Genomic DNA, 26,843 nt, shown 5'->3' on the forward strand with positions numbered 1-26,843 from the left:
GGTGCTGGTATTTTCTGGAATGGATCATGGTTGACCCCCCCCGCCTGCTGTCTACAACTGATCAGCAGACACGTCGGGGACAGAGCTGGGACCGTGCGGCTGGAGGGTCTATGTCTTTCTGAACTTGAGTCTGTAAGCTGCGTGGACGGCCATGGCCCTGGCACGGGGGCCGCTGCACCGCGGCATTTCTGTCCTGACGTTCGGAGAACCCTGTCGCTGAGGTAGAAGACAAAATGCCGATTCCAGAATACTCTCCACATTGCAGAAACTCCTGGGCGGTTTAAATAAAAAGTATGCTCGCCCGGCCGGTGGTGTCGCTAGAGGCCGGTCTGGGGTGGGGTTGAGAATGTGCAGATGCCGAGAGGACGGTGCCCCCCTCCCCAGTCCCTCTAAGCTGAAAGACCAGACGGAGCCCACACAGAAGACACAGCCGCCGTGGAGGGTGCGGCCTGGCACCCACCCGCCCCGACAAGGGTGGTCCGAGAGACTCACACCCAAGAGGTGACACTACGGAGCTCAACGAGTCATGGCCGTTTATTAAGAGGCGGAGAAGCTGGAGCGCAGGCATGGGCGGCCCTGGCTGCTGGAAGAGCCAGGCGGGCCCGAGAGGGGTGGCCCGTCACGCTGGGCGCCGCTTTCAGTCCCCGCCGACACAGAGGCAGGCCCGACACGGCCAGCCGGGCCCGCATCCTGAGTCCAGACATCCAGGGCCCAGGTGCCGGACTGGGCTCTGCTGGCCAGCGTCCCTGGGGACGCGCAGGCGCGGCACAGGAGAGAACCTGAGGGAAGTGGCGGCAAGGTAAGCACCAGATGTGGGCGGATCTGCAGCCATGGGCGGTCGGAGGCGGCACTTCCTGCCCTTTCTGAGGAACCACCGAGTTGACAGGCAAGACCGTGGAGCTGGGCGCTCCACACGGGTGACCTCGTCGGTCCGGGGGCTCACGGCAGCCACTCGAGCTGGGAGCAGGAGCTGGAGAGGGTCCAGGGTGCAGCTGGGCTCTGCTCAAGGAGGAGGAAGAGCGGGGACATCGGCCAGACCAGAGCACCAAGTTGGGGGGGGAGGGCCGAGCACGTCCAGTCTCGGGGTCTCTCGGCGCAGAGGGGCGGCAGCGAGGGCCCGAGAGTCTGCGCCATCATCTAGGCCGAGGCGCCTACTGGGCCTGTGGGTTCAGGGGTGCGGCTGGCTGGGCTCGTGGGCTCCTGGGGGGGTGCTCTGGCCCCGGTCTCCTCGGGCGCAGACAATGCCGCGGGCTCCTTCGTGGGCAGGGAGCACTTGGCCAGTCCTTCGCCTGGAGGCGGCTGGGAGAGGCCAGTGTCTGAGTCCATCTGGGGCTGGGGGCCGTCGGCTGAAGACGCCGCCCAAGGAGACTGAGGTAGGTCCTTCTGTAAGAGAAGAGGCCACAGTCAGGCGTGGGACGAGGACAGGAAAGCCCGGGGACAGTGGACAGGGGAGGGCAGATGAGTCACCGTCCCCCGAGGGTCCAGCTCCAGACCCAGGAGCCACCTTCCCTTGGGGCCAAGTAGCACCAGCCAGAAGGCGGGACCACAGGCCGGTGACCCAATGCAGAAACGCTGAGCCTTGTTCCCCTGCCTCCTGAACCTTCCAGAACTTTGCCCTGTGGCAAAGCCAGCACTCCTCGGGACTGAGAGCCTCTGAGGACGGGTGGGCGATGAAGCCGGGAGCGTTTCCCCGAGGGCCCGCGGGAGGGCCCAAGGCCCTATCATCGGTTACGTTATCTGGTTCATCTATCAGCTTAACCTGGGGCCCTGCTCCGTTCGGCGCCTCTAGGCCAGGACGGAGAGGGTGCGAGTTTCAACTTCCACAAAACCTGGCACGGTAACACCACACTCAACCAGCAGCAGCGCTCCAGAGGGACACATGTCACACTCAGGAGCTCCTGTAACTGACAAGGCTGGTCCCGGTGTCGCCCGCCTCTGTGTGCTACTGACAGGGCGGCAGAGGCAGCCGCAGCCTTTCCATACCCGCAGGGCGTCAGCTCTGTCCCTGCACCACTGAAACACGTGCCCTCGTCCCATCGAATGTGCTGCGCTGCACCAAGAGTGGCCTCCGTCCCTCTCCTCTTCTGTCTCAAAAACCAGGAACAGCAAGCCACTGGCCGAACTTGGTTCCTCCACCTGGCCTTGCACAGTTTGCCCCCGGGCCCCCTGCCCTTTCCCCGTCCTGGGTGGACAGCCCCCACCCTGGCAGAGGACCTCGGTGGCCCCCCCAGCTCGGCACTGTGTTCCCAAGGGCTGAAGCAGCCGGAAGCCAGTATCCCATCACATGGGGTGTCACGGTCCCTCGGGACTGGCACCTTTAGTAAAGGGCTGTTAGCACCATCCTCAAGCCACACCCAGTGGGACGGCACAAGCGCGTCCCCTCTGCTGGGACGGCTCGGACCCTTCAGAGCCACACGGACAGGACACCAAACAGAACCTTCTGGGAACGGGGACAGAGGCCGCGGGGTTTAGTCGTGAAACTACGAGGTTTTACTCAACTTTAACTCTAGTTAGGGCTTATTGGGTTATTATTTCTCGCAGACAGTCATAGCAAACGGGTATTCACCGCAAAGCCGCTGCCCGTCCAGAACATGCCCAGCTCCCTGCGCCAGAGCGCCAGGGCACAGCTTATCATCAGCGTGCAGGGCACCAGGTAGAGGAGGGCAGGCTGGCCGCGCTGCATGAGGGCCAGCGCCATGAACGTCACCAGGAGGCCGATCCCGTAGGCTGCAGGGAGAGACGGGCGGCGTGTTACCCCCACGGGTGGCCCCGCGGCCCAGCACCCGCCTGCGGCCGGGATGCCGGAACGGGGACCGGAGAGGCGGGGCGCCCGCCACACGGTAGCACATGGGGCACCCGGGGCAGGCAGGGGGCTGCCTGCCCGCGCACGGATGCGCCCGCGTCTTCCGGCACACACACCCCTGCCCGGTCCCACCGGGCACCAGCGAGAAGGCGGGAATGAGCAAGGCTCCATGGCTGCGCCCCGGGTCTGGAGCCACAGGGGCAGCGAGAGAAAGGCCCGTTAACTGCCTGAGCACCTGTCTGCTCAGCCTTTAGCTAGGAAGAGAATTCTGGAGAAGAGTAACGTCCGCACAAAGTTACAAAAGCAAACATCCGTAACCAAGCTGTGATCGTTCAAAAGGCTGTTTCCATTCTCATGAGATACCCGACGGAGCCCCGAGGGGCGAAGGTCCGAATAAATCCCGCACATCGGTTCCATACGTGAGCGCCAGCATAGAAGGACGCGCGTTTGCGCACGCACACACACGTACTTGCACACACAGTCACGCACGCACACGCTGCTGAACCCGAGGGCCGGCGTGCAGGCGCTCTTTGCGCTAATCCTGCAGCGGTAAATCCGCAACCGTCTCCTCGAGGAGTTAGGCTACAGTAACCTCCTCCGAGATCGCGGCTCGCTCGGCGGTCCTCACCTCCACGGAGAGCTGTGCGTCACTTACCGGCGGTCCACGGGAGTGGGCTGCGGCTGCGGAGGAGAAAGGCGCCCGCTGCCCGCAAGGTCCGCAGGCTCGACAAGGAACCACACACACAACCCGGCCAAGCGGCTCACACACACAAAGCCCTTGCAACGGTAGCTGAAGGATCAGTGTGGTGTGTGAAGCCCAAGGGAAGGTTTAGGGCCGGCAAAGGGGACGAGGGGGCGTGCCTGCAGCCGTAGCAACCGGGGTGGGAAGACCCAGACGACCCCAAAGTACGCCCGGAAGGTCAGCCCCGGTCGTCCTAGTGCTACCAGGGGCATTTACAGGGCCTCGCCTCTGCCGGGGTGGGCTGCCGGGGCCTGTGCACGCGGCCCACGACGCGGCGGAGGGAGTCGTCAGGCAGCCCCTCCCCCAGCCTGGCTCCCCCATGGCGGGGGACACGCATGCACACGGACAGGCGCCATCGGGCAGGCCCGCCGCTCCTCCGGAAAGGCTGACCAGAGGTGAGCAGTCCGGCTGGTCTGGAAAACTCTCAAAGCAATCGGGCTCCACGGGACAGGTCGGTTCTGTAGCAATGGCTTTGGTAACCAAAGAAACAAGTGGGGGACAAGGACAGAACGAAGGACAGAACAGATACAAGGAGGGCGCTTACCCACGGTGCAGGCTACAAAGTAGACCCTGGACGACTGCACCTGGATGTCGAACCTGTGGCAGTAGGCCACGAGCAGCCCTGCGGGGAGAAGGCACGTGGGCCCGGCGGCGTCCCGTGTGACGGCCGTCCCTGCTTTCAGACGGGGCTCGGCGGCCAGCCCGCCACCCAGGGGGCAAACCCCGCCTGCTCCGCTCAGGCTCCACCCACTGGACGCTCCCAAGGCCGCCCACCTCGCACCCCAGTACCTGGCACCAGGATGTCCCCGAAGCCCAGGAGGGAGAAGGGCCGGTCACACAGGGCCAGTGGCGAGGCGTTCAGTCGGGGCACCTTCAGGACCATGGGGAGCTGGGGGGAGCAGGAAGTGCCATGTCTCAGGGGGCGCCGCGCGTGCCCAGCACTCTTCTCCGGGCAGCGCCCCGGCCGGGGGCCCCCTACGTACCTTCTCGTGGGTGGCCGAGTCCGAGGGCCCGGTTGCCACCTCCACCATGATGCTGTTCCCACTCTAACAAAGGGGGGGGTGTCAGAGAAGGGGCACGGGGACAGGGGGTGCAGCGGCAGGGCAGGGCAGGGGCGCCCACCTTGGTCAGAAAGGGCGTGATGAACACAAAGAAGACGTCGTAGACAAAGAGCACCAGCAGCAGCAGCGTGCAGGCCTGGGGAGAGGACGTCCTGAGGGGCCGCGCTCAGAGGGTCCCCTGCGCACACCCCCAGGCCGCGTCCCCACCCCCACCTCCCCCCACAAGGCTCAGCCGTGCCCACGGGACAAAGCAGCTAGGGGCAAATCTGAGCATATCCAGTCCCATCCCCTGGAGCCACGGGAGACCAGGGCAGCACGTGAGTCAGGCCACGGTTCTGAGTGATGGAAAAGCTGGAAGGCAGGTGGCTCCAGCGACACGCATGCTGTGGCTTTGGGGCGGTGACGCCCCTTCTTCACGTCTTCCCGTGGACTTCTCGGTCCTGCCCACGGGGCCTGCGCTGGCGCTGCCGCTCCCGTTTGCCTGTGTGTGCGCGGCTCACCAGCAGGAAGTTGACCCGGCACCGCCACGGTGGCCGCCTCGGGAAGGGCCCCGCCCTGCGGCCGCCTTGCGGCCCCACCCGGGCATCCTCAGCGCCAAGCTGTCACTGGCGTGGCCGCCACACTGGGAGGCGATCCTGCGGCTGATCCTTAAGCCCTGACACCAGAGAGGTGGCGGGACGGACAGAGGCACAAAGAACATGCTGTCCACAGGGGACCCGGGACACCCTGGGCGGACACGGGGGCGGGCCGGCCTGCAGCCGCCCTGAGGACACAGCCCCCTCCCATCCGGCGGCCCCACCCCCTTGGGACCCTCACCTTGAAAGTGGGGAGGCGGATGGTTTTCAACATGTAGAGGCAGAAGGCGACGCCCAGTGCGTCCTGAAGGATCCAGGCCCACCTGGGGAGCAGAGTGGTGGTCACCCGCTGGGGCAGGGGCTCCACCAAGAGCTATGACCCGGCGGGGTCGCTCCCTCCTTGGCCACCTTGGCTCCCAGCTTGTGCAAGCTGTCCGTTCCCAGCCCGACCCCATGCTGTGAAGACACAGGCACGGGACCAAGGCTGGGGGGGAGGCGGGGGGAGTGAGGCAGGAATGGGTGCACACGCTCAGGGGCTGTCTCTCTTGGGTGGTGGCGTTCACCCCCACGTCACGGGACGGGGCGGGGGGATGGGGTGGGGACACTGTGCAACTATTGGACTCTATCGGACTCAGGTTTGCTTCAAAACTATTTTTTATGTGATTTAGCAAAGCCAAATGCTCGCCAGCCAGGTTCTACACCAAATCTCTTGGTCCCAGAAATGGGGGCTCAGGGACTGCAAGGTGGCGGCGGGGGGGGGGGGGGGGCGGGTAAGACTGTCACCCCAGCAGCTGCAGGGAGCCCCCCCCCCCACCACACACACACACACAAGCCACCCTGCCCGGTCCACAGGCTCGCCCGCGCTGGGGCGGGGCGGCAAGGAGGCCGTGGCCCAGGTTACTCATCAGACCGGGATGAAAACATCTCTCGGCCGGGGCAGCCGCAAAGAACAAAGAGGAGGCTTGCGGGCGGCCAGTGGGTGCCCAGACGCAGAGGGAACTGGGCCTGTTCTAATTTTAAAGAACAGAGCGAGTCTTGTGGCTCGAATCTAACCGTGAGAGCTCGTGTTCCCTTTGTGTACAAAGGACTCAAAATATTTTCACGTTTTCCTTCTGCCCAATTAAAGCTGTCGTGGCTCCAAACGGCAATGCGGCCAAGAGCGGTTAACCGCCCCAGAAAAGGCTCGGAGGGAGCGCCAGGTGGTGTCAGGGGCCGGCGGCCAGGGCCTCCCTGCACCAGCGGGCACCCCGGAGGACACGCGCTCGCTCAGGGCGCCCGGGGCCAGGAGGCTTTGCGGGAACCATATCCACATTCCAATCACAGTTCACGTGGCAGCCGACAAACCCAGTGACACCGGACGCGGGCGGCACCTGGCCGCCACACAGCCCGGCTCACGGTCGCGGGGAGACGAGCACAGAGAGCATCTGAGGACAGCCCGCGGCGGGGGGCACTCACTGGTCCTCGTTCCGGAAGACACCCCACACCACGCTGACGGCCAAGCAGAGCAGCGCCAGGAGCAGCATGCTGACCCGAGGCCGCTTGTGAAAGTAGGGCAGGCTGTTGTCGGGGACCCTGGGGGCGGGGGGGGAGGGGGGCGTGCAGCTGTCAGGGCCAGCTTGTTCCTTACCTACACCCAGCACCCAGAGGGTCACTTCCACCCCTGCCCCAAACCCTGGGCCCCTCATCCTTACGGGGCCTCCTGCTGCCCCCGCCCCCGTTCCCTGTTGAACCCTGCCCTGACCTCTTAATTGACTTCTAGAAGGGAGGCCCCCCAGGTCCAGGGCAGACAGAGCAGGGGTTGGTACGTGGGAGTGGGCAGACCCAAGCCAGCGCCGAGCCGGCCCTGCCCTCCTTCAAACCTTTCAGCGCTCGGCCACTGGCCCCTGGCAGCCGAGAGCCCCAGGGGCCTGGACCAGCAGCGCGTTCGGCCACACGGCCCTGCCCTGTGCCCCTGCCCTGGACCCGCATGTATCCACATTGCCCCACTTCAGCCCCGGTATCGACACTGGGCCTGACCCAGAATGGGATGTAGGGAGAGAGAGGCTGGGGAACCACCACCCGCCTCTCTGCTCTGCCCTACTCCTGAGGCCGCGAGCCCCAGCCCGCACTCAGTGAGCACGCGTGGCCTGCCCACGCCACGCCAGACTGGCTGGGGGCCACAGGACAGGGAGGGGGTCCTCGGCACCGCTGAAGCAGAGCTTGGAGCTCCAGGGGCCGGGAGGCGGGAGACCACCAGGGACAGGCCAAGGAAAGGTGGGAAGGTGGGGCCTCAGTGAGCAGCGCCGGGGGTGCAGGGCCGCGCGGGGGCCTCCCGCGGGGGGCTCACCGACATCTGCCGAACGGCAGCCTCTGGACCAGTGGAGACAGGCAGCTGTAGAGGCCCGTGGAGGAGGACAGGCAGAAGATCCCTATGATCACATAGACTGCGGGGCGGGGTGGGGCGAGCATTGAGGGCCGGGGGCCACCTGGGTCTCCCACCCTGCCCCCCGCCCGAGAAAGGGCTCCAGGTGTTCGTGCACCCTAGCTGGGCGGCCGGCAGCTGGTAATGAGAGGGACAGTTCCCCGAGCAGAGGCCCCCTCCTTCGGGCTGGCGATGGCGGCCCGCGTTCACCCCACCACCGACTTCTCAAGTGGAACGCCGCAAGCAGGCGGAGGGGGGACCCGAGACCGGTGAGCGGGGGTACAGGCCTCAGCGTCCCTCTGGTGAGCCGGGGGCGCACCGAGCTGGTCGTAGAAGTAGTACAGCAACACCAGCATGGAGCAGCACATGACCACGAAGACACAGATCATGACGGGCGTCACGTCCACGGCCTCGTCCTCCTGCTTCTCGGGCCCGTCGTCCCGCTTGTGTTTCATGTACCTTCTTGGGAGGCACAGCTGGGTCAGGGGCACCCTGCCGGCCGGCACAGGAACGGGGAGGGACAGGCAGGGGCAGCAGGACGCAGGGGTCCACGGGCTGAGGGGCGCCCCCTCCACGCCCATCACACATCCCTGCTCTCCCTTTGACAAGAAAGCCGGACCCCACCCCAGGGACCTCGCGAGACCACGCGGCGAGGGGCTGCCAGGCGGGCCCCAGCCCCAGGAGCCAAGCCGTGACGGCCGCTTTTGATGGAAAGAGGCGCGATGCCCTCGGCCAGTGCTAGGACCACCCGCGGACCCCAACCCGGCACCGACCGCGTCACAGGCTTCCCTGGGTGGCCAGGGAGAGGTCTCCCCGGGACACTCACTTCCTCACGTCCCGGCTCCCGGCCCAGTAGCCCCCGAGGGCGACGGTGCCGACGGCCATGACGAAGATGATGACCATGTTGTAGTCAAGCATGGGCTCGTTGGGGGCATACAGCGCTGCCCTCGCCGATCGGCCAAAACTCTGCCTCGGGGAAGGCACCAGAGCTCAAGGCGGGGGCTGCCGTCCCGTCCCCTCGGCCACCCAGAGAGCCCAGACCGGCCCACGCGTGGAGCCGGGGCCCCGGGAGAGCCTTCGCCTGCCACTCCCACCCCAGAGAAGTCAACTGTCGGAACGAGTGTCACACGACGTCCGGTGAAGGGGCCCACGCGCGTGCGGGGACACGAATCCTAAACCTAGATGCGTGTGCACGTGCGGGAGCGGGGACGTCGCCCCGGGAAGCATGTAGGAGGCCGACAATGGTTCCCTTGGGGGAGCTGTGAGGCTGCAATCAGGATCGAGACATGTCCTGCAAATTGCCAGAAGCTTCCACAAAGATTGAACGTTTCCATTTTAATTGTGTCTGGAAGCTCGCCTCTTCTGGAACCAACAACTCCCCCGATGGTGGGTGCACACAGGCCTCTGGTCAGACGGGGCCGTGTGTGGGCAGGGACAGCCAAGCTCAGGGTCTCCGGCGAGTGGGCGGGGCCGGCCGGTCTGGTCCGGAAGCCAGTGTCCGGCTGCCGCTCGGCACAGAGGCCCCGGAGCCTGGGCGCTCTGACCGCTGGGGCCAGCGTCTCCGTTCCCACGGGTCAGTGTCACCACCGGCCCCGGGTGGGCGGCCTCTCGTGGGTCCCTGCCCACCCCTGCCCGCCAGATACTCACGGCCTGGCAACAGCCGCAGACCGGAGGACGTGGGAAACCCTACCTTGAAAATGTCCAGCATGTCTTTGTAGCTGAGCAGGGCCACGGGAATGCCGATCTCCTCGTACTGTGTCTTGTTGCCTCCTGGAGGGACCTGGGGGCCGAGAGGAGGGTGTGGCGGGAGGGGGGCCCTTGGCTTCCCAAGGGCGAGGCGGCCTGAAGAGCTAGCCCTCCCGGAGGCAGCGTGGGCCGGGGTGGGTGTGTGTGTGGGGGGTGTCCGCCCCTCCCCACCAGGGGAGGAAAAGTTCTCCTTCCGTGTTCAAGCCTTGGGGTCAGGTTGCTCAGGTGTCACTCTGCCCTGGGTGGGGGGGGGGGGGGGCCTGCCTGGGGGAGAGGCAGGCGCGTGGGATGTGGGCCCATGCCAGCTGCTCCTCAGAGGGTACCCCCCGAGCTCTGCCCCGAGGCCTTGTAGAGCGAGATGGGATCCAGTCTCCCCAGAGCCCCCGCGACTGCTCAGGGACAGGTCCCCCTCCAAGAGACACGGGTCCGCAGCCACGGTCAGCAAACCAAACCCTGGTCTCGAGGCCCCGGGGCCCTACCAGCGTCTCCCTGCTGACGATGAGCAGTCCGCGCGCCCCGCCGCCCTGGGCCAGCCGCACTTTCTCGTAGAAGGTGCAGTTTCCCCGCGCCACCAGCGGGATCTGGTTGCTGAAGCCTTTGGCCGGGAGGTCAGGCGGAGAGCAGAGCACAGAGGCCGTCCAGTCCCGCAGCTGCAGGAGGGACTGGGGAAGGGGGCGCTGACACCACCTGATCTAGAAAAGTCAGTGGGGGGCCGCACGCACACACACGTCCACACGCCTGAGCGCGAGGCCGACGGGAGGGGCAGGGGGTGGCGTGCGCTCAGAGAAAAGCCCCCAGAAACCTTCCCAGCATCCACTGCAAACGGAACACGGGCTGGGCAGGCGGGAGCCGTGGCCTCGGCAGTGAGAATCACCCACAAGCCCATCCAGCACGTGGGGGGTGGCCAGCGCCCCCGGCAGGGGCTGTGCCTCAACACCACCCGAACGTCCTTTTGTTTCTGACCAAGGAAACCAAGCCCCAGAGAGGTGATGGGGCCCCTCTACGGTCTGAGACCCCAGCAGCCCCTCAAGTGTGACCAGGCCCCCCACGTTGGTTTCCCAGCTGAGGCCCTTCCTCTGTCCTCCAGCTGGTTCCCTGCAGGGTGAGACTTGTAGCAGTCCCCTCAGACAGCAGGCTGGGGAGCAGAGGGTGGCAGCCAGCAACACAGACCGGACCCCAAGTAGGAGGGGGCACCCCAGAGCACTCCGGGCCTGCAGGGCCCCAGAGGGGACGCCCCAGTGGGTACTCACCGCTTTGCTCAGGTCGTGGGGCAGGTGGGCCCACTGTGGGTTGTAGAGAATGCAGTAGTCCTTGCCTCTGGGGCCCCCTGACTCGGAGACCACGTGCACCATGCCGTACTCACAGGCCACCTGGGGTGACAGGGCGGTGAGTCAGAGAGCTCAGCACCGGGGCTTGACAAGGAGGACAACCCCCACCCCCCAGCTCAGGGTTTGGGCTGGTTTCTTCCCCGGACAGGACGGATGGGACACCGCCATCCGCATCTTACGGCAGAGGAACAAGGCAGGGACAAGCTTCTCGAGGGAGACCTGGGTGCTGGCCGTGGCCGTGGCTCTCACGGCTGGGACAGCACCACGTCACGGGGCCCTCCAGGGATCGATGGGACGGGGAGAATGAAACCCCCACGGCTCCGTCACGAGGGGGACGTGGGGAGCCAGCGGGTCTGTCCAGGGGCTCCAGGCAGAGGCCGGGAGCACAGGGCCAGGCAGGAGGCCTGGAGGAGCTTTTCTGCACCCCAGCAGGTTTGGGGATTGCCCCTGACCCTGGAAACCAGGCTCCTGGAAAATCTGGCCACTGACCAGCGAGGCCAGCTGGGTCCAGGCCCCTGGTGCCAACTTTCCGGGGGGGGGGGGGGCGTCAGACCCAGTGATGTGACCGGCCAGTGGGATCCTGGCAGCCAGTGGGATCCCAGGTCAGGACTGAACCCCTTGCCCTGGGGCGTGGCTGGGAACTGCCAGACTTCGCCACAGAGGAGGGTCGTGCTGACGTCATCATCAGGGCGCGCACAGTTGTCCCTGCCAGAGCCTGCCTCCCCACACACCTAACCCTAACCCCACACAGCCCCGGCTCCCCAGAAGGAGGGAGGAGGAGGGAGGGGAAGGGCCACCCCCAGAGGGTCAGGAGGATCCAGCAAGCTTCGTCTGAACTCAAAGCAAGGCACAGGGGCAGATCCGCGTCCTCGGAGCACTGGACGGCCCTCGAGGGCAGTGGGGTGGCTGGGGGCCTGGGACAGAAGAGGCCGACAGCCCTCTTTTCTGCTGAACGCCAGCTTAATCTATGTGACAATTCCATCACACAAAGGTGTCCCCGCTCCCTGTCTCCATCCCTCCCTGGAGCCGCTGCCTGGCCGTCAGGTGGGCTTGATTCGCAAGACCTCTCCCGCCTCCTCCCCTACACTGGCCTGGGGCAGGGGCGCAGAGCATGACCTCTGTCCCTCAGGAGGGCTTTGTCACCAGCGGGCCACGCGGCATGTGACGCCCAGGTCTTGGCTCCTCTGCTGGCCGGTAGGCTTGCCCCAAGTCTGAGTAGCTCCCCAGGGTCTGCTGAGAGGGGAGGGGGTCTCAGGAGAGACACCCTGTGCGAGGTGCCAGGAGGCTGAGTCCAGCCACCACACCCAGGGGGCCCTGCGCCCGCCTGACCCCCGAATCCTGCCGTGTGCACCTAGGGCTCTTGGGGCCCCCGTGTCTCTAGCTCGTGCTCCCCGTGGGCTGCAAACACCTCAAGGCCGAGATGGAAAACTCACTCCTTGGTACCCCAAGAATCTGCCAAGGAGACACACGTGCACCGGCGGGACCCAGCGGGCACCGCCAGACACACACCTCACCGTCGGGGCCGAGGGTCCTGATGGCTCACGGCTCCCAACACCAGGCCTGGGGCCCTGACGGGCTTTCATCCGGCCAGAGCCTCGGTGGGAACACAGCAAGGCCCCGGCTGTTCCGGGAGCTTCTCACCCGGGCCCTGGTCACTTGTGGCGGCGGGAGCGTGGACCGACCCCCCCCGGCCTCCCAAACCCGCAACCCGGAGGCCAACAGGAGGCACTGGGCGTCCACCCTGCGCTTCCCCGAGGCACCCGGCCACCTCTCTTCCAGCTGGCATCTCCACTCTGACGTTTCCGTCTGCCGCCTTGAGCCAGGGACCCAAGGCCACGCGGACTGCTGGGTGTGCTCTGTGAAGCCGTGCTTGACACAGCACCCAGCTCTAAGAACCCGGGCTCGTGGCAACAGGGCCAGGGGCCACCCGAGGCTGACCGGAGGTCTCCTAGCATCTCGCTAAGGCTGTGTCCTTCCCCGACCTGCCCTGGCCAACCTCCGCTCACCTCAGTCCCTCCACCAGAGACAGAACTTCCTAACTCCTAATTGCCCCCTCTTCCAGATTCTTCCCACCAGACTGTCCCCCAAGGGCATCCTTCACCCTGGCTGAGGCCCCGCGTACTGTGCCTGGCCGTCTGCTCTTTCCAATGGGCCACCCCGTGTTCAGGACCCCAGCACCTCCTCACCGTGGGCCACTATGGAGCACATCCGATCCCCAACCCACCGGCCTCCTGCACCCCACCTTCCGTGCTCCTGAATACGTTTCATTGGAGCACGGCCACCCGCTCCTGTGCGCAGGGCTTCCGGCTGCTCTCCGTGACCACGGCAGAGCTGGGCAGTCGCTACACAGACCACGTGGCCCACAAAGCCAGAAATATTCACCATCTGGGCCTCTGCGGGACACCTTTGCTGACCCCTGATCTGTGGGACCCAGGTTGTTGGAGAAAAATGTCACGTGTGTAAAGGGGGAACGGGTAGAAGCTTCTAGAAAGGTCACTGCGGAATACAGACCTCCGTCCCCACACTTGGCACAAGCAGCCTCCTGCTAAATCAACCTGCGCTTCCATCGGATGCCCACATACAGTCTCCTCCCCCACAGAGTTAAAGGAACCAGAAGATGTTCCTCAAAAGGACCCAATATGCTACAACTGGGGCTTGGCCAGTCCCGGTCTGGGATAACGGACAGGCCACCTTCCGACGTGTCACGGCCACCAAGTAGGTTCAGGAATGGCAAGGGAGACCGTGACTCAGGGAGACCGCGAATGCATTCCACATCAGGGGGTCTAAGAAGAGCCAATGCGTCCAGGCCAGAAGCAGCCTCCCCTCTAAGACTTGGTAGGTCTTAGGAGAGGGGGTAGAAATAAGAACCCAGGAAACTTGGAGATGCTGAGGCAGAGGAGGGGTGGTGACAGGTGGAGGAGGGGCAGAGGGCACAGATGGAAAAGAGGGGACAGATGGAAAAGAGGGGACAGGTGGAGAAGAGGGGACAGGTGGAGAAGAGGGGACAGATGGAGGAGTGAGGACAGATGGAGAAGAGGGGACAGATGGAGGAGGAGTGAAGACAGGTGGAGAAGAGGGGACAGGTAGAGGAGGGGACAGGTGGAGGAGTGAGGACAGACGGAGAAGAGGGGACAGGTGGAGGAGGGGCAGAGGGGACAGATGGAGGAGGAGTGAAGACATGTGGAGAAGAGGGGACAGGTGGAGGAGGGCCTGGGCTGATAGAGGAGAGGAAGACAGGTGTAGGAGGAGCAGAGGGGACAGGTGGGGGGGGGCAGTAGAGGAGGGGAGACAGGTGGAGGAGGGGGAAGGGAGGACCGAGGCGGGGAGGGAACCAACTTTGCTCCGGGTCTGTTACTGGCCTTGACAGTACACTTCCGGTAGCCAGTGGGGGAGATGTGTCTATCTGGGGAATCCCCCAGCCAGGGTCACAAAATGGTAGCAAATGAATTCAGGGCTGTCGGCAAGCAGCCTCCTACCCGGTGGAAAGCTAGTCTTCTTCCCAGGCAGCAGGACCCAAACTTCTAGAGAGAGCCACACCCGCACGCCCCAAGGCCGTCTGCCCCGTCTCACGGCCAACAGACCCGACCCGGCCGCGTTCCGCGAAGGGCACGCACAAAACTCTCCGCGGCTGGCGCGCAGGTCGAGGTCCCGCCCGGGAGAGAGCCCGAACGCCCCAGCACCGGGAGCACTGCCCTCCTCGGTCCGCCCAGGAGGCCGCGGCGGAGCCTGCCCTTTACCCTCGGCCGCCAGCCACGCCCACCGCTGCCCCTCCCCCTGCCCTCCCGCCGCCGAGCCTCCTTCAAGTGCATCCGAAGGGCCTCCTTGGGGGTGTCGTCTTTCTCAGGGTGTGAGCATGATATCATCCTACACGCCAAAGTGGCCTCTTCACCTTCTCAAAATAAAACATCAGCTCTCACACCTCCACCCCTGTTCAAGCTCCACCCATCACCGGCAACACCCTCCCTCTGCCTTGAGAGACCTGGCAAACTTTTTTTCTTTTTTAATGTGAAGTTATTTACTTATTTAATTTTGTATTACTTACTTACTACAATTTTTATTTTTATTATAAAATCACCATATTATGAGATAGTATGAAATACGTACTCAGCTCAACTCACTGTATTTTTTTATTGTTTATTTTTGAAAGAGAGACAGAGTGTGAGCAGGGGAGGGGCAGAGAGAGAGGGAGGCACAGAATCCAAAACAGGCTCCAAGCTCTGAGTGTCAGCACAGAGCCCGACATGGGGCTCGAACTCATGAACTGTGAGATCATGACCTGAGCCCCAGCTAGACGCTTAACCAACTGAGCCACCCAGATGCCCCTCAACTCACTTTAATATTTTGTCACATTTGCTTTGGCTTTTAATTTCCCCATTTAAAAAAAAATAATATATTTATTTTTAATTTGCATCCAAGTTAGTTAGCATATAGTGCAATGATTTCAGTAGAATTCAGTGATTCATCCCCTACGTATAACACTGAGTGCTCATCCCAACAAGTGTCCTCCTTAATGCCCCTTGCCCATTTAGCGCATCCCCCCACCCGCAACCCCTCCAGCAGCCCTCAGTTTGTTCTCTATCTTTAAGAGTCTCTTGGGGCGCCTGAGTGGCTCAGTTGGTTAAGCGTCTGACTTGGGCCCAGGTCATGATCTCACGGTTCTGGAATTCGAACCCCACGTCAGGCTCTGTGCAGACAGCTCAGAGCCTGGAGCCTGCTTCAGATCCTATGTCTCTCTCTCTGCCCCACCCCGCTTCTACTCTGTCTCTCTCTCTCAAAAATAAACATTAGGGGCGCCTGGGTGGCGCAGTCGGTTGGGCGTCCGACTTCAGCCAGGTCACGATCTGCGGTCCGTGAGTTCGAGCCCCGCGTCAGGCTCTGGGCTGATGGCTCAGAGCCTGGAGCCTGTTTCCGATTCTGTGTCTCCCTCTCTCTCTGCCCCTCCCCCGTTCATGCTCTGGCTCTCTCTGTCCCAAAAATAAAAAAAAATTAAAAAAAAAACGTTGAAAAAAAAAATAAACATTAAAAAAAAAGTCTTATACTTTGTCCCCCTCCCTGTATTTATATTATTTTTGCTTCCCTTCCACGAGTGAAGTCACATGTTTGTCTTTCTCTCACTAATTTCACTTAACATAATACACTCTAGTTCTATCCACACTGTTGCAAATGGCAAGCTTTCATTCTTCTTGATTGCTGAGTAATACTCCATTGTATGTATGTATGTATGTATATATATATATATATATATATATATATATATATATATATATACATACCACATCTTCTTTATCCATTCATCCGTCAATGAACATTTGGGCTCTTTCCACACTTTGGCTATTGTTGATAGGGCTGCTATAAACATAGGGGTGCAAGTGTCCCTTTGAAACAGCACACCTGTATCCCGTGGATAAATGCCTAGTAGTGCAATTGCTGGGTTGTCGGGTAGTTCTATTTTTCGTTTTTTGAGGAAGCTCCAGGCTGTTTTCCAGAGTGGCTGTTTCCCACCAGCAGTGCAAAAGAGATCCTCTTCGTCTGCATCCTCGCCAACATCTGTGTTGCCTGAGCTGTTAATGTTAGACATTCTGACAGGTGCGAGGTGGTATCTCACTGTGGTTTTGATTTGTATTTCCCTGATGATGAGTGACGTGGAGCATTTTTTCACGTGTCGGTTGGCCATCTGGTTGTCTTCTTTGGAGAAGTGTCTGTTCAGGTCTTTTGCCCGTGGATTATTTGTTTTTTGGGTGTTGAGTTTGATAAGTTCTTTATAGATTTTGGATACTAACCCTTTATCTGATATGTCATTTGCAAATATCTTTTCCCATTCCGTCAGCTGCCTTTCAGTTTTCCTGATTGTTTCCTTTGCTGTGCAGAAGCTTTTTATTTGGATGAGGTCCCAGTAGTTCATTTTTGCTTTTGTTTCCCTTGCCTCTGGAGACGTGTTGAGTAAGAGGCCAAGATCAAAGAGGTTTTTACCTGCTTTCTCCTCAGATTTTGACGGCTTCCTGTCTTACGTTTAGGTCTGTCATCCATTTTGAGTTTCTTTTTGTGTCTGGTGTAAGAAAGCGGTCCAGGTTCATTCTTCTGCCTGTCGCTGTCCAGTTTTCCCAGCACCACTTCCTGAAGAGACTGTCTTTATTCCACTGGATATTCTTTCCTGCTTTGTCAAAGGTCAGTTGGCCATACGTCTGTGGGTCCATTTCTGGGTTCTCTATTCTGTTCCATTGATCTAAGTGTCTGTTTTTGTGCCAGTACCATACTGTCTTGATGACTACAGCTTTGTAATACAGCTTGAAGCCTGGGATCGTGATGCCTCCAGCCTTAGTTTTCTTTTTTAGGATTGCGATGGCTATTCGGGGTCTCTTCTGGTTCCGTACAAATTGTAGGATTGTTTGTTCTAGCTCCATGAAGAATGCTGGTGTTATTCTCATAGGTAACGCATTGAATGTGTAGATTGCTTTCGGTAGTTAGCGACATTTTAACAATATTTGTTCTTCCTATCCAGGAGCGTGGACTTTTTTTTTTTTTTTTTGGTGTGTGTGTGTGTGTGTGTGTGTGTGTGTGTGTGTGTGTGTGAGAGAGAGAGAGAGAGAGAGAGAGAGAGAGAGAGAGAGACCTGGCAAACTCTTATCCACCCTTCAGAACACCCTTTAGGTGCCTCTGCTTCTGAAAAGCCTCCCCAAGCCCTTTGTCCACTTCTCACTTTGTTCTCCTTCAAAATGTCTGCAGAGCTCAAAGTCCCTGCCCTCAGCTTGCTCAGACGAGGAAATGAGTGAGCTGGGGAGGGGGCGTCCCAGAGAGCGTCTCCGGGGAGGAGGGAAGAACAAGCAAGCTGAGACCACAAGGATGACCAGGGGCATCCCAGGGAAACGGGGAAGACCAGAGAACTGAGTGCCCTCCACAAATAGAAAAGGAGAGGAAGTTTCTTCCCAAGCAGCCAAACCACAGAGGCCTCCCAAATGCACTGAAAGCCGTGGGAAGGCTCTCATCTGGATGCCACGAGACTTGACACACTTTCAAAGAGGTCACTCCTGCTGTGTCCAGGATGGATTGGAGAATGTGGGAGACGAAAGTGACCACAGAGAGAACACTGGCCACCAGGAGATACGTGGAGGTGGTGGGCTGGAGTGGATACATCAAGGTTAATGGCTGTGGGTCCAGGGCTGTAGGGACACCATCCCCTGAACTGCATAACCCAGGGGAGAGAGGACTTGAAAATAAAAAAGGCGCTTATGATAATGTACATCAGCCAGCTCATGGCAGGTCCCCCAGTCCCCGGGGAGACCCTTCACTTAAGTGCCCAAGAAGATGCACGCCGCACGTAAATCACCCCATGCATCATCTCGCTCAATCCTCGCTGTGCTCCTCTCTTCCTTTTGCAGAAGCGCAACAGACGGCCAAAGAGGGGACCTCCCTTGCCCAAGGTCACGGGACAAAATGCAGGGCGGCGATTCGACCCCACTCCCAGGATGGGCCCCTTGCCGCTCCCGGACACAGTCAGGCACTGGGTGCCGCGTTGGACGGCTCACCGCAACCACGGGGGTGGGCGCTAACAACGCGCGCAAGGGGAAACTGAGGGTCGGGGAGGGGCAGCCCCCTGCCCAAGGCCACGGGGCCAGGCAGCGGCGCCCCCGGCGGCGGTTGGAGACCTCGAGACAGAGCAGGGACTGAGGAGGTAAGGGAATTCCCAAACTTCAGACCCCGGCACAGCTGAGTGACGCTGCGGCTGGGGAAGGCTCCAAGGCAGGAAAGAGAGGCTGGCCGGGGACAGGCCCGCAAGGTCACGGCCGAGCTCCGGGCCTGCGGGCCACCCGCGCTGGAGGCGCGCAAACCGGAGGCGGGCCCCCAGGCCAGGCCAGTCGGGGCTTGCGCGGGGCCGGGGCAGAGGGCCCGGGTGCCGCAGCCGGCGGGGCCGGCGGGGCCGACGCAGCCTCACCTGGGCCGCGAGGAGCAGGAAGGCCGCCGCGAGCCGCGCCAGCGCCGCCACCGCCGCCGCCGCCGCCGCCATGTCGGCCGGTCCGCAGGCGTCGGCAGATGTTTCCCAGCAACGCCCCGTCGCTCCTGGGCGCGCCTGCGCCCTGTGTGCTCCGCGCCTGCGCGCGAGGGCAGGGTCAAAGGGCGCGGCGGCAGCGCCTGCGCCGAGCGGCGCGGTGCGGCAAGATGGCGGTGAGCGCGCGGCAGGGCCGGCTGGGCGGGCGGCGTGGGACCCGTCGGCGCTCTGCGCCTCACGCGCTCTGCTTCCCCTGCAGGACAAAGAGAAGAAGAAAAAAGAGAGCATCTTGGACTTATCTAAGTACATCGACAAGACGATCCGGGTGAAGTTTCAGGGAGGCCGCGAAGGTGAGAGCCCGCCGCCCCCACGCCCTAAACGGTTTAGGGTGAGTGATGGCCGAGGCGAGAATGGTGGCTGATGCCTGGGCACCGCTTTGAGCACTTTGCTCGGATAACTCGAACCAGCCTTCTAACGTGGGGAAATTGAGGCACGGGAGCGGGTCCCAACCACCTAGAGGCACAGAGTTGCAGCCGGGACTGGGATTCCCGGCTTGCCTCCTGTGCGGTGCTCTCCCTCCGAGCTCGTCCCGGGCAGCGGTCGCAGCCCCTCGCCGATCCCCCTGCACCAGGTTCCTCAGGCGCCGCACCGGTGACATTGGGGCCACATGGTTTTCGGTTGTGAGGGCTGCCCTGGGCACCCTGGGGTGTTGAGCAGCACCCCTAGATGCCACCAGGTGCCGGGAGCATCCCTTCGTTTTGACAAGCAAGCCAGACACCTCCCCGGTGGAGACCACTGCCCCTACAGTCGATCTCTAAGAATGGGCCACGGAGACCCGTTAGAAACAGGTTGAATCTCCGTGTTTGCTGCTCAGTTCTTCCAGGCTCCGCGCCGGCTTAGGGTAAAGGACAGCCTTTTGTACCTCTCAGTGGCACGTGGAGCCCTCAACTACCACAGGGACGTGAGGTGTACGCTTCCTTTGCCTGGAGTGCTCCTACCAGGCTAGCTTGTTACCCGTGTTAAAGCACAGACCTCAACTGAGGGAGTTTTAACGATCTGTTGGCTTTCTTCAACAATCCGTGAGTCAGGCAGCGACCCATCTAGCAGATGGAAGGGAGCGGAGAGGCTGTACCAAACAGAAGGTTTTTTTGTAGGCGGGAGGGTGCAGGAACAGACAGAGTGGATTGTTTCAGGGGAGGTCACCTTCCTTTGGGGGATGGCTGGGGGTCCACCGGGAAGATGGTCTCACTTGGTGCTGGCCGGGAAATTCCAGACTGACTGGTTGGAGTTATGTTCCTGGGAGAGCCGAAAGTGTCTCCGTGTGGTGGTGTCCACTTGGCACAGGTGACTCCGTTTTCGGTCTGTTTAACTCCAGGTTAACCTCAGAGTCCTTTTCCTGCTCTCAGCTCAAGGTTCTTGCTCCGGGAAGCCTTCCCTGAGTCTCCTCCCCAGGTCATGCCCCTTGAGTGTGAGCTCCTGGTATCACCTGTCACAGCCCCCGGCTTTATGCATGTGAACACGCTGATGACCTCTGCATCTTCCCCCTGGAACCTAGTACGGAGAGGGCAGGAGCGAGGCCCAGTGTCGCTCGTGCGCGTAGGTAGTGTGGCCTAGGTATGGTGGCTGCCCGGCCTAGCCTCTGGGTTCTAGAGCCAGACGGCGTGGCTCCAAGCCCCGGCTTCTTCACTTGTCACACAAAGCTGTTTCTCCACCTCCTCGGCGGGCGGCAGCGGGGAAGGAGCAAAGGGTCACAGGGGTGCTTTGCATCGTTCCTGACACCAGTGAGCACTTGAACCAACGTTTCATTCACTCAGCTGCCTCTTTGGTCTTCAGTTTATCTCATGAGACAGCGAGCCAGATCCCTTCCCACGGATGATCAGGTGGCGTCAGCAGGGTTAAAACACAGCGCGTGAAGGGGCGCCTGGGTGGCTCAGTCGGTTAAGCGGCCGACTTCGGTTCAGGTCGTGATCTCGCAGTCCGTGAGTTCGAGCCCCGCGTCAGGCTCTGTGCTGAGAGCCCGGAGCCTGGAGCCTATTTCAGATTCTGTGTCTCCCGCTCTCTCTGACCCTCCCCCGTTCATGCTGACTCTCCCTGTCTCAAAAATAAATAAATGTAAAAAAAAAAAAAAATTAAAAAATAATAAAACACAGCGCATGCAAGTGTGCGTAGCCGACAGCAGAGAGAATTTGAACCCGAATAGACGTCCGCCCCGTCCACACCATGCTGGCTCTCGGACTTACGAACGAGATGCAGCTCTTGTTTTTTGGGGTGTCTGTCCTGGTTTTCCGCCCTCCATAGCCAACGGCCACCAGTTCAGCAGCTTGGGCAACACGAATTTATCACCTCGTGGTGTGCGTCCGGAGTCTGGGTGCCCTGGGCCCAAGGTCTCTCACAGGCTGCGGTCAAGGCGGGGCTTAGAGCCTCTTACCTCAGGCCCAGGGCCTTCCTCCAAGCCTGGTTGCTGGTAGAACTCAGTTCCTCACGGCTGCAGGACTGGAGTCCCCGTGTTCTGCTGCGGGTGTCCAGGACACTTGGCTCCCCGAGGCTGCCCGCCAGCCGTTGCCCCAGGACTCTGTCCACAGCGGGGCAGTTTGCTCCTTCCAGGCCAGCAGGGAAAGCTCTCCCATGCTTCCAGTTTTTTTCTTGCAGAAAATTCCTGTTTCCTTCGCAGCTCATCCAGTCAGGTCAGGCCAACCCAGTGTCATGTCTCTTTAGATGAACCAGAGGTCCGCCGACTTGGGGACTCTCGTCAATCTACAGAATCCTGCTTCCTTATCGTCAAAATAACCTAATCGCATTAGGAGTAGGCACCCCACCGGCACTCACAGCACCCCGCCACACACACTTGAGGGGAGGGGCTGCCCACAGTGGTCACCAGGGAGGGGATATTAGCTCCGTTTTAGAACCCCGCTCGCGCCGCATGAAGGAGGGTAGACCCACGGCTGCCGGTCCCCTGCTCCGGGCTCCGTGCCACATGCCCGTATGTTATTGCCATCCGTGCTGTTCGCGACCCCATCGGGCAGATCCCCATAATGTGTTTTGCAGGGCAGGGACAGGCAGGGAGAGAGGAAGCACAGAGTCAGGGGCTCAAGCCCAGGAAGTCTGAGGCTGGCAGATATTTTCCGTAAAAGGCCAGAGAGGAAGTACTTTAAGCTTTGCGAGCCAGAGGACCCCGGTCACAATTCTGCAGCGTGAAAGCAGCCATAGACAGTACGTGGCCAAGCGAATGTGGCTGGGTGCCAGCGAAGGTCCGCGCGAAACGCAGCAGGCTGGATTTGGTCCGCGGGCCGCAGTTTGCAGACCCCCGCCCTGTGCCACATGGGGCTGGCTGCTGGTCGTGCCCAAGCCCGTTCTCTGTGTGGACGCTACAGCTGCGTGCTGCAGTGACGCGGGGGGACACGTGCTTCTGCCAGCCGTGCCTGGGACAGGGAGGCCTGAAAATGGGAGGGGTGAGGCAGGAGGGGCAGGGGGCTTTCGGGGCACATCATACAGCTCCTTCCTGTGGCTGGAGAGTCCTACTCTATCCGAGGCTCGCCGTTGCTTGCTTTTGTATGGCTCGTGAATTACCTGAAATTCACATTTCTGGGTTGTAAGTGAGGTTTCGCTGTGGCCCAGCCACACCTGAACGTCTGCTTGTGGTCTGGCTGCTCTCGCCCCAGGAGGGCGGAGTGGAGTCGTTGCCACGGGGACCACGTAGCCCGCTTGGTTGAGATGTGCAGATGTGCGCCGGCTGGCCCTTTGCTGAAGACATTTGCCAACCACGCTGGGGGGGGGTGAGAGTCATCCTCACTGCTCCCCTTCTGGAAACCCCTCACTTTCCCCTTGGTCCCTGATCCCTCCCGCCCCGGAGAGGCCGCTCCCACATCAGCCCCTTCCTGGGGGGGTGAGCCCCCATCTCCGTGTACTGCCTCCCAGGCGCCGTGTGCCCCTGTCCCTGGAACGACTGTTTGTTTTACGCTTTTCCGTTTCTCTTCTCGGTGATTCCTACAAGCCAGCGGCATCCTGAAAGGGTTCGACCCACTCCTCAATCTCGTACTTGATGGTACCGTCGAATACATGAGAGGTGAGCACAGCCACGGGCCTCGGAAGCTCCTCGCCAGGCCTGAATTTTTCACTGCTCCAAACCCACCAACCTGCCCCTGAATGAAGGACACGGTCCTTGTGAACCAGGTAGCCGGTCTCCCCCGTCTCCTGTGTCCTCAGGTGGACTCTCTGCTGCTAACAGGGGGTCCTGTTCCCCTGATTCCCTGCCCCGGTCCCTGTCGCCAAGGTCCCCAACCCTCCATCAGGCCAGCACCTGCCCATCGGCTGGCTAGTTCTCCAGCTCAGCCTGCCTGAAACTTTAAGGGGATACCCAGACCTAGGAGGGAGGCAGGGTCCTGCCCCCCGGGCACTGTCGCTGTTACCCTGGTGAAAAATTAGCAGGGACGCCACGGGGCCTTTGTGTGGAAGCTTGGTCTCGGCAGAATGGCCGCCACCAGGCCTGTCGCTTTGCCCTCGTTTTCTGTCCTCCTGCCGGGTCCGCCCAAGCTGGAATCCCGGAGGCAGGATGATTTTCTTCCTTTGTGAAAGGACAGCCCCACCGCATGGGTCCACTGGGAAAACCCTGCACTCGGAAGCAGGCCAGGCACCCGGCTGCACGCTGTTATTCCACACGGAGCCTGCTCCTCGCGGGGCCGGACTCACCCGTGGCAGGAGTCCGTGCCCTCTTGTCTCAGCCCCAGAACAGTGGTTACCCCCTGGTCTCTGATACACTGGGCCACTGGGCCCTCCCCTGACATTGTGCGAAAGCAGTAAAGGTTCGCTTGCTGTCTATTCCACGGGGTCCCTCTGACCCCACCGTTAACTGCCCGCTGACATGGGGCGGACGGTGCCCCCACGCGGCTTCCGAGATTTTGCAGGAGCCAGGAGTCCCAGACCGATTTTTATTCCAGCTGCTCATCGCGGCGCAGTCCCTGGACCTCTGCTGACTCAGATGCCAGGGCCCCCAATGAGCTTCGTGAGCCAGCGTCCCCCAGGCTGTGTTGTCATTGTAGGAGGAGGGCAGGTGCAGACACTGTTGCCAGACCTCTTCCTGGCCCTCGTGGTCCGTGGTTCACCCAGGCGCAAGGGCTGTGTGTCTGGGCTTGAGGAGTGAGGGTGAGGCACCTGGCCTGCACCCAGGCCACCAGCTTCCCTTGGATTTGGGTCCTCAGAGCCGCCACCCCCACCCCCTCCACCTGGCATGCGGCCTTCCCATCGGGCCGGGATGCCGCCTCCGGGCCGCCTCACCCCCGCCCTCCTTCTTGCTCTGCAGACCCCGACGACCAGTACAAGCTCACAGAGGACACCCGGCAGCTGGGCCTGGTGGTGTGCAGAGGCACGTCTGTGGTGCTCATCTGCCCGCAGGACGGCATGGAGGCCATCCCCAACCCCTTCATCCAGCAGCAGGACGCCTAGCGGGCTCGGAGGGCCCGGGACACAGCCTCCCGAGGACTCGGAGCTGCCCCTCCTGCATCACGCGCCACCCCAGGAATGGGGTTTCCTTCTTGTATAGGTTTTGTTTTTGTTTTCTTAATAAAATTGCAAACCTCAAGTGTCCGGGAGCCCCAGCATCTTGCTTCTAGCCTTGGCTTTCTGGCCAAACCAGCTCCCGGGGATTCAGTTCGGCCCCCCGGGTTGTCAGGCGCTGACCTCGGTCGTGCTGGCACTGGCGGGTTCAGAGAGGACCGGGCACACGCTGTGCAAGCCGAGGGACAGGGACGTGGGAGGCAGGAGCCCCCCGCAGCTCTATAGCAGGTGCAGCGCCCCCAGGCCCGCCTGTGGTCCTAGGAGGGTGGACGGGCACACACCTCAGCGGGAAGGCCCCGGCGGCCCGTCCCTGCCTCTGCTGTGTCGCTCCAGTGCCGCCTCGTGCCAGCCAGCGTGGTCCCCGAAAACCAGGGCCTTCTGGGCCATGCTGGCCACACTGCTGCCGACAGCCACGGCTGCTCAAGAACAAAGCAGCCACGTCGTCTTGGCCGGGCCCTAAAGCACACCGTGGGCCCTTCCGGAACCCCACCCTTGCCGGCTGGCTCCAAATCGTCCTCGGGAGTTTCCCCCCCCCCCACCATGTCCCCTCCTCAGAAAGTGGGACGTCTTCTCTGATCCTTGTTTTCTAAACTCCCTAGTACTTAGGACCCTGCCCCCACAGGATGGTCCCTGCTGGGAACAGGCTTCCTCCCTGACTTGTCACCAGGGGGGCCGAGGGGGGAGGGGGAGAGGGGTTGGGAGTAGGAACTATGGACCCGCGACCCCCTCACTACCAGCAGGGCCCGTGCAGGATGCTGGCGGCAGACGGGACCGGGGCTCCGGACGGGGCCGGACGGGCGCACGGGCTACCTGGCCGGCACTGCCACCAAAGAAACCGAAACCAGCTGGCTTCCGGCTTATCGAGGGGATCTGGGCTCTGTGTTCGCCACTGGGGATTAGTTATCAGCCACCTGGCCAACCCTGTGCAGTGTCCTCATCCCTCCTGCCCGCTTCCACTGCCGCCTGACCCGGCCCTGCCTCCACCAGCTGCCTTATCAGAGGCCTCATCCCGGAGCCAAATCCTCAGCAGCTGGGCTTTGGGGGGGGGGGGGGGGGGGGGGACGCTGGGTTAGCTGCGGGCGGCATCCCCCAGGGAAGGCTGTGACCTAGAATCGGCACACCCCACGTGCCGGCATCCGGGCCACCAGGCCTCGCTGCTGGGGAGCGACGCCCCGGTGCCCATTTGACAGTAGGAGGCCCACACACGGTCAGAGAGGCCACAGGATAGAGGGACCGAGACCCCAGGCCCTGGAACGTCTGCTCTTTCGCGCACCTAGGCCACCCAGTCTGAGGCCAAGGCACAGCCTGAGACCGAGACCTCGGGGTCACCACTGAGTCCAGAGCCCTTGGCCATGAGGTAGGGCAGGGACGGGGTGCAACGAGGTCTTAGAGGCCAGTTAGACCTCATTAAAGCCCCAGGGGCAGCCAGGGGACCAAGACAGAGATGCCTGGCTTCCCAGCCCCTAGCTTCTCCCGCAGACCAACTAAAGCTTGGCCCTGGTCCCCCCACCCCCACCCCACCATCACACACCCCTGTGCTCCAGGCCTCTGCCTGCCCTCCCCTCCCCCTCAGCAAGCTGGTGAGGGCAAAAGCTGCCCTCTGCAGCCACAAATCCAGAGCTCAAATCTCCTGCAACTTGCTGTGTGACTTAGAGTAAGTGTCCCAACCTCTCCTAGGCCCCCTTCCTTCTCTATTAAGTTCAAAAACAGGCCAGGTATATCGACTCTGTGGCCAGGCACCGGGCCACCGCTGTATGGGGGGGTTGGTTAAGAGCGACAGCTTTCCATTCAAGTCTGAAGATGAGAACAGAATGCCCTGGGACCCCCCAAAGAGGGAGACGTCAACCCTGGGGGCTCAGGCAGAGCTCCCCAGAAAGGGGGATGAAGTGGGTGTGTTCCATTTAACCATATCTGCCCTCGAGAGTCCGTTTGACCCCCTTTGTAAAAGACTGGAAATAACCTAGCTTCCCATCACCGGGGGATCTGCATTATAAACTCAGGTTCCTGGGGCCCCTCAGTGGGTTAAGCACAATCATGAGATCACGACCTCACAGTTCATGGGTTCAAACCTCGCATCGGGCTCTGTGCCGACAGCTCGGAGCCTGGAGCCTGCTCCAGATTCTGTGTCTCCCTCTCTGCCCCTCCCCTGCTCGCTCTCTCTCTCTCTCTCTCTCTCTGTCAAAAATAATAAGCGTTGAAAAAATCAAAAATTAAACTCCGGTTCTTCCGACCAACTGTAAAGCAACTTTTTGCAAAGAGGTAGCTCTCTGCATGGGGCGGGGGGGGGGGGGGTGGGGTGGGGAGGGGGGTAGGCGAAATGCAGCCACAAACGCTCTGCAGCTCTCCCCGCGAGAGGGGGCGTCTTTTTGTCCACCCCTCCAAACCCGGGGCCTAGCTTTGGTGATAAGGATGTGGTGGGAACGAGGTGGGAATTCAGAGTCTCCTTCGCCGAGGGGCCTTGCAGCTTCCACCTTCCTCCCACTGGAGCGAGGCCACCGCCGTGAGGACCTAAGAAAGCTGGGCCACTGACCGAAGGCTGAGAAGCCCTCGTGGGAGCCCTGAGGCCTCCCAGCCAACAACAGCCGGCAGGCACCAGGGCCCTCGGACTTGTGACGGTCTCAGAACTCCTGGCCCAGGCGGCCCCCCTGAGCCA

The 26,843-nt window shown here is 61.7% G+C and overlaps 2 protein-coding genes across 4 annotated transcripts; one reads left to right on the top strand and one right to left on the bottom strand.

Annotated features, from left to right (window-relative positions):
* Nucleotides 1-516: 516 nt before the first annotated feature.
* On the bottom strand, nucleotides 517-18,731 carry SPPL2B (signal peptide peptidase like 2B). Of its 3 annotated transcripts, none has more exons than XM_086699596.1 (15): nucleotides 18,587-18,731; nucleotides 10,579-10,698; nucleotides 9,808-9,990; nucleotides 9,273-9,362; nucleotides 8,409-8,548; nucleotides 7,902-8,041; nucleotides 7,508-7,604; nucleotides 6,637-6,753; nucleotides 5,423-5,504; nucleotides 4,668-4,742; nucleotides 4,529-4,591; nucleotides 4,335-4,434; nucleotides 4,090-4,167; nucleotides 2,567-2,727; nucleotides 517-1,383 (listed from the first exon to the last, which is right to left on the bottom strand). In XM_086699596.1, exons 1-15 carry the CDS (start codon nucleotides 18,656-18,658, stop codon nucleotides 1,138-1,140), a joined length of 1,764 nt encoding a protein of 587 aa, XP_086555722.1. In that variant the 5' UTR covers nucleotides 18,659-18,731; the 3' UTR covers nucleotides 517-1,137. The 3 variants fall into 3 exon arrangements, with proteins under 3 accessions (XP_086555722.1, XP_086555721.1, XP_086555723.1); XM_086699595.1 differs by having other exon boundaries at nucleotides 7,902-8,044; XM_086699597.1 differs by having other exon boundaries at nucleotides 1,249-1,383; nucleotides 2,500-2,727; nucleotides 7,902-8,044.
* Nucleotides 18,732-18,742: 11 nt separating this feature from the next.
* On the top strand, nucleotides 18,743-24,215 carry LSM7 (LSM7 homolog, U6 small nuclear RNA and mRNA degradation associated). Its single transcript, XM_086699598.1, has 4 exons — nucleotides 18,743-18,816; nucleotides 18,900-18,990; nucleotides 22,632-22,703; nucleotides 23,937-24,215. The coding sequence occupies exons 1-4, from the start codon at nucleotides 18,811-18,813 to the stop codon at nucleotides 24,077-24,079; spliced, it is 312 nt and encodes a 103-aa protein (XP_086555724.1). The 5' UTR covers nucleotides 18,743-18,810; the 3' UTR covers nucleotides 24,080-24,215.
* The last annotated feature ends 2,628 nt before the right edge of the window (nucleotides 24,216-26,843 follow it).

The sequence above is a fragment of the Puma concolor genome, chromosome A2, assembly GCF_028749965.1.
Source record: "Puma concolor isolate L17-30 chromosome A2, mPumCon1.1.hap2, whole genome shotgun sequence".
Lineage (NCBI taxonomy): Eukaryota > Metazoa > Chordata > Mammalia > Carnivora > Felidae > Puma > Puma concolor.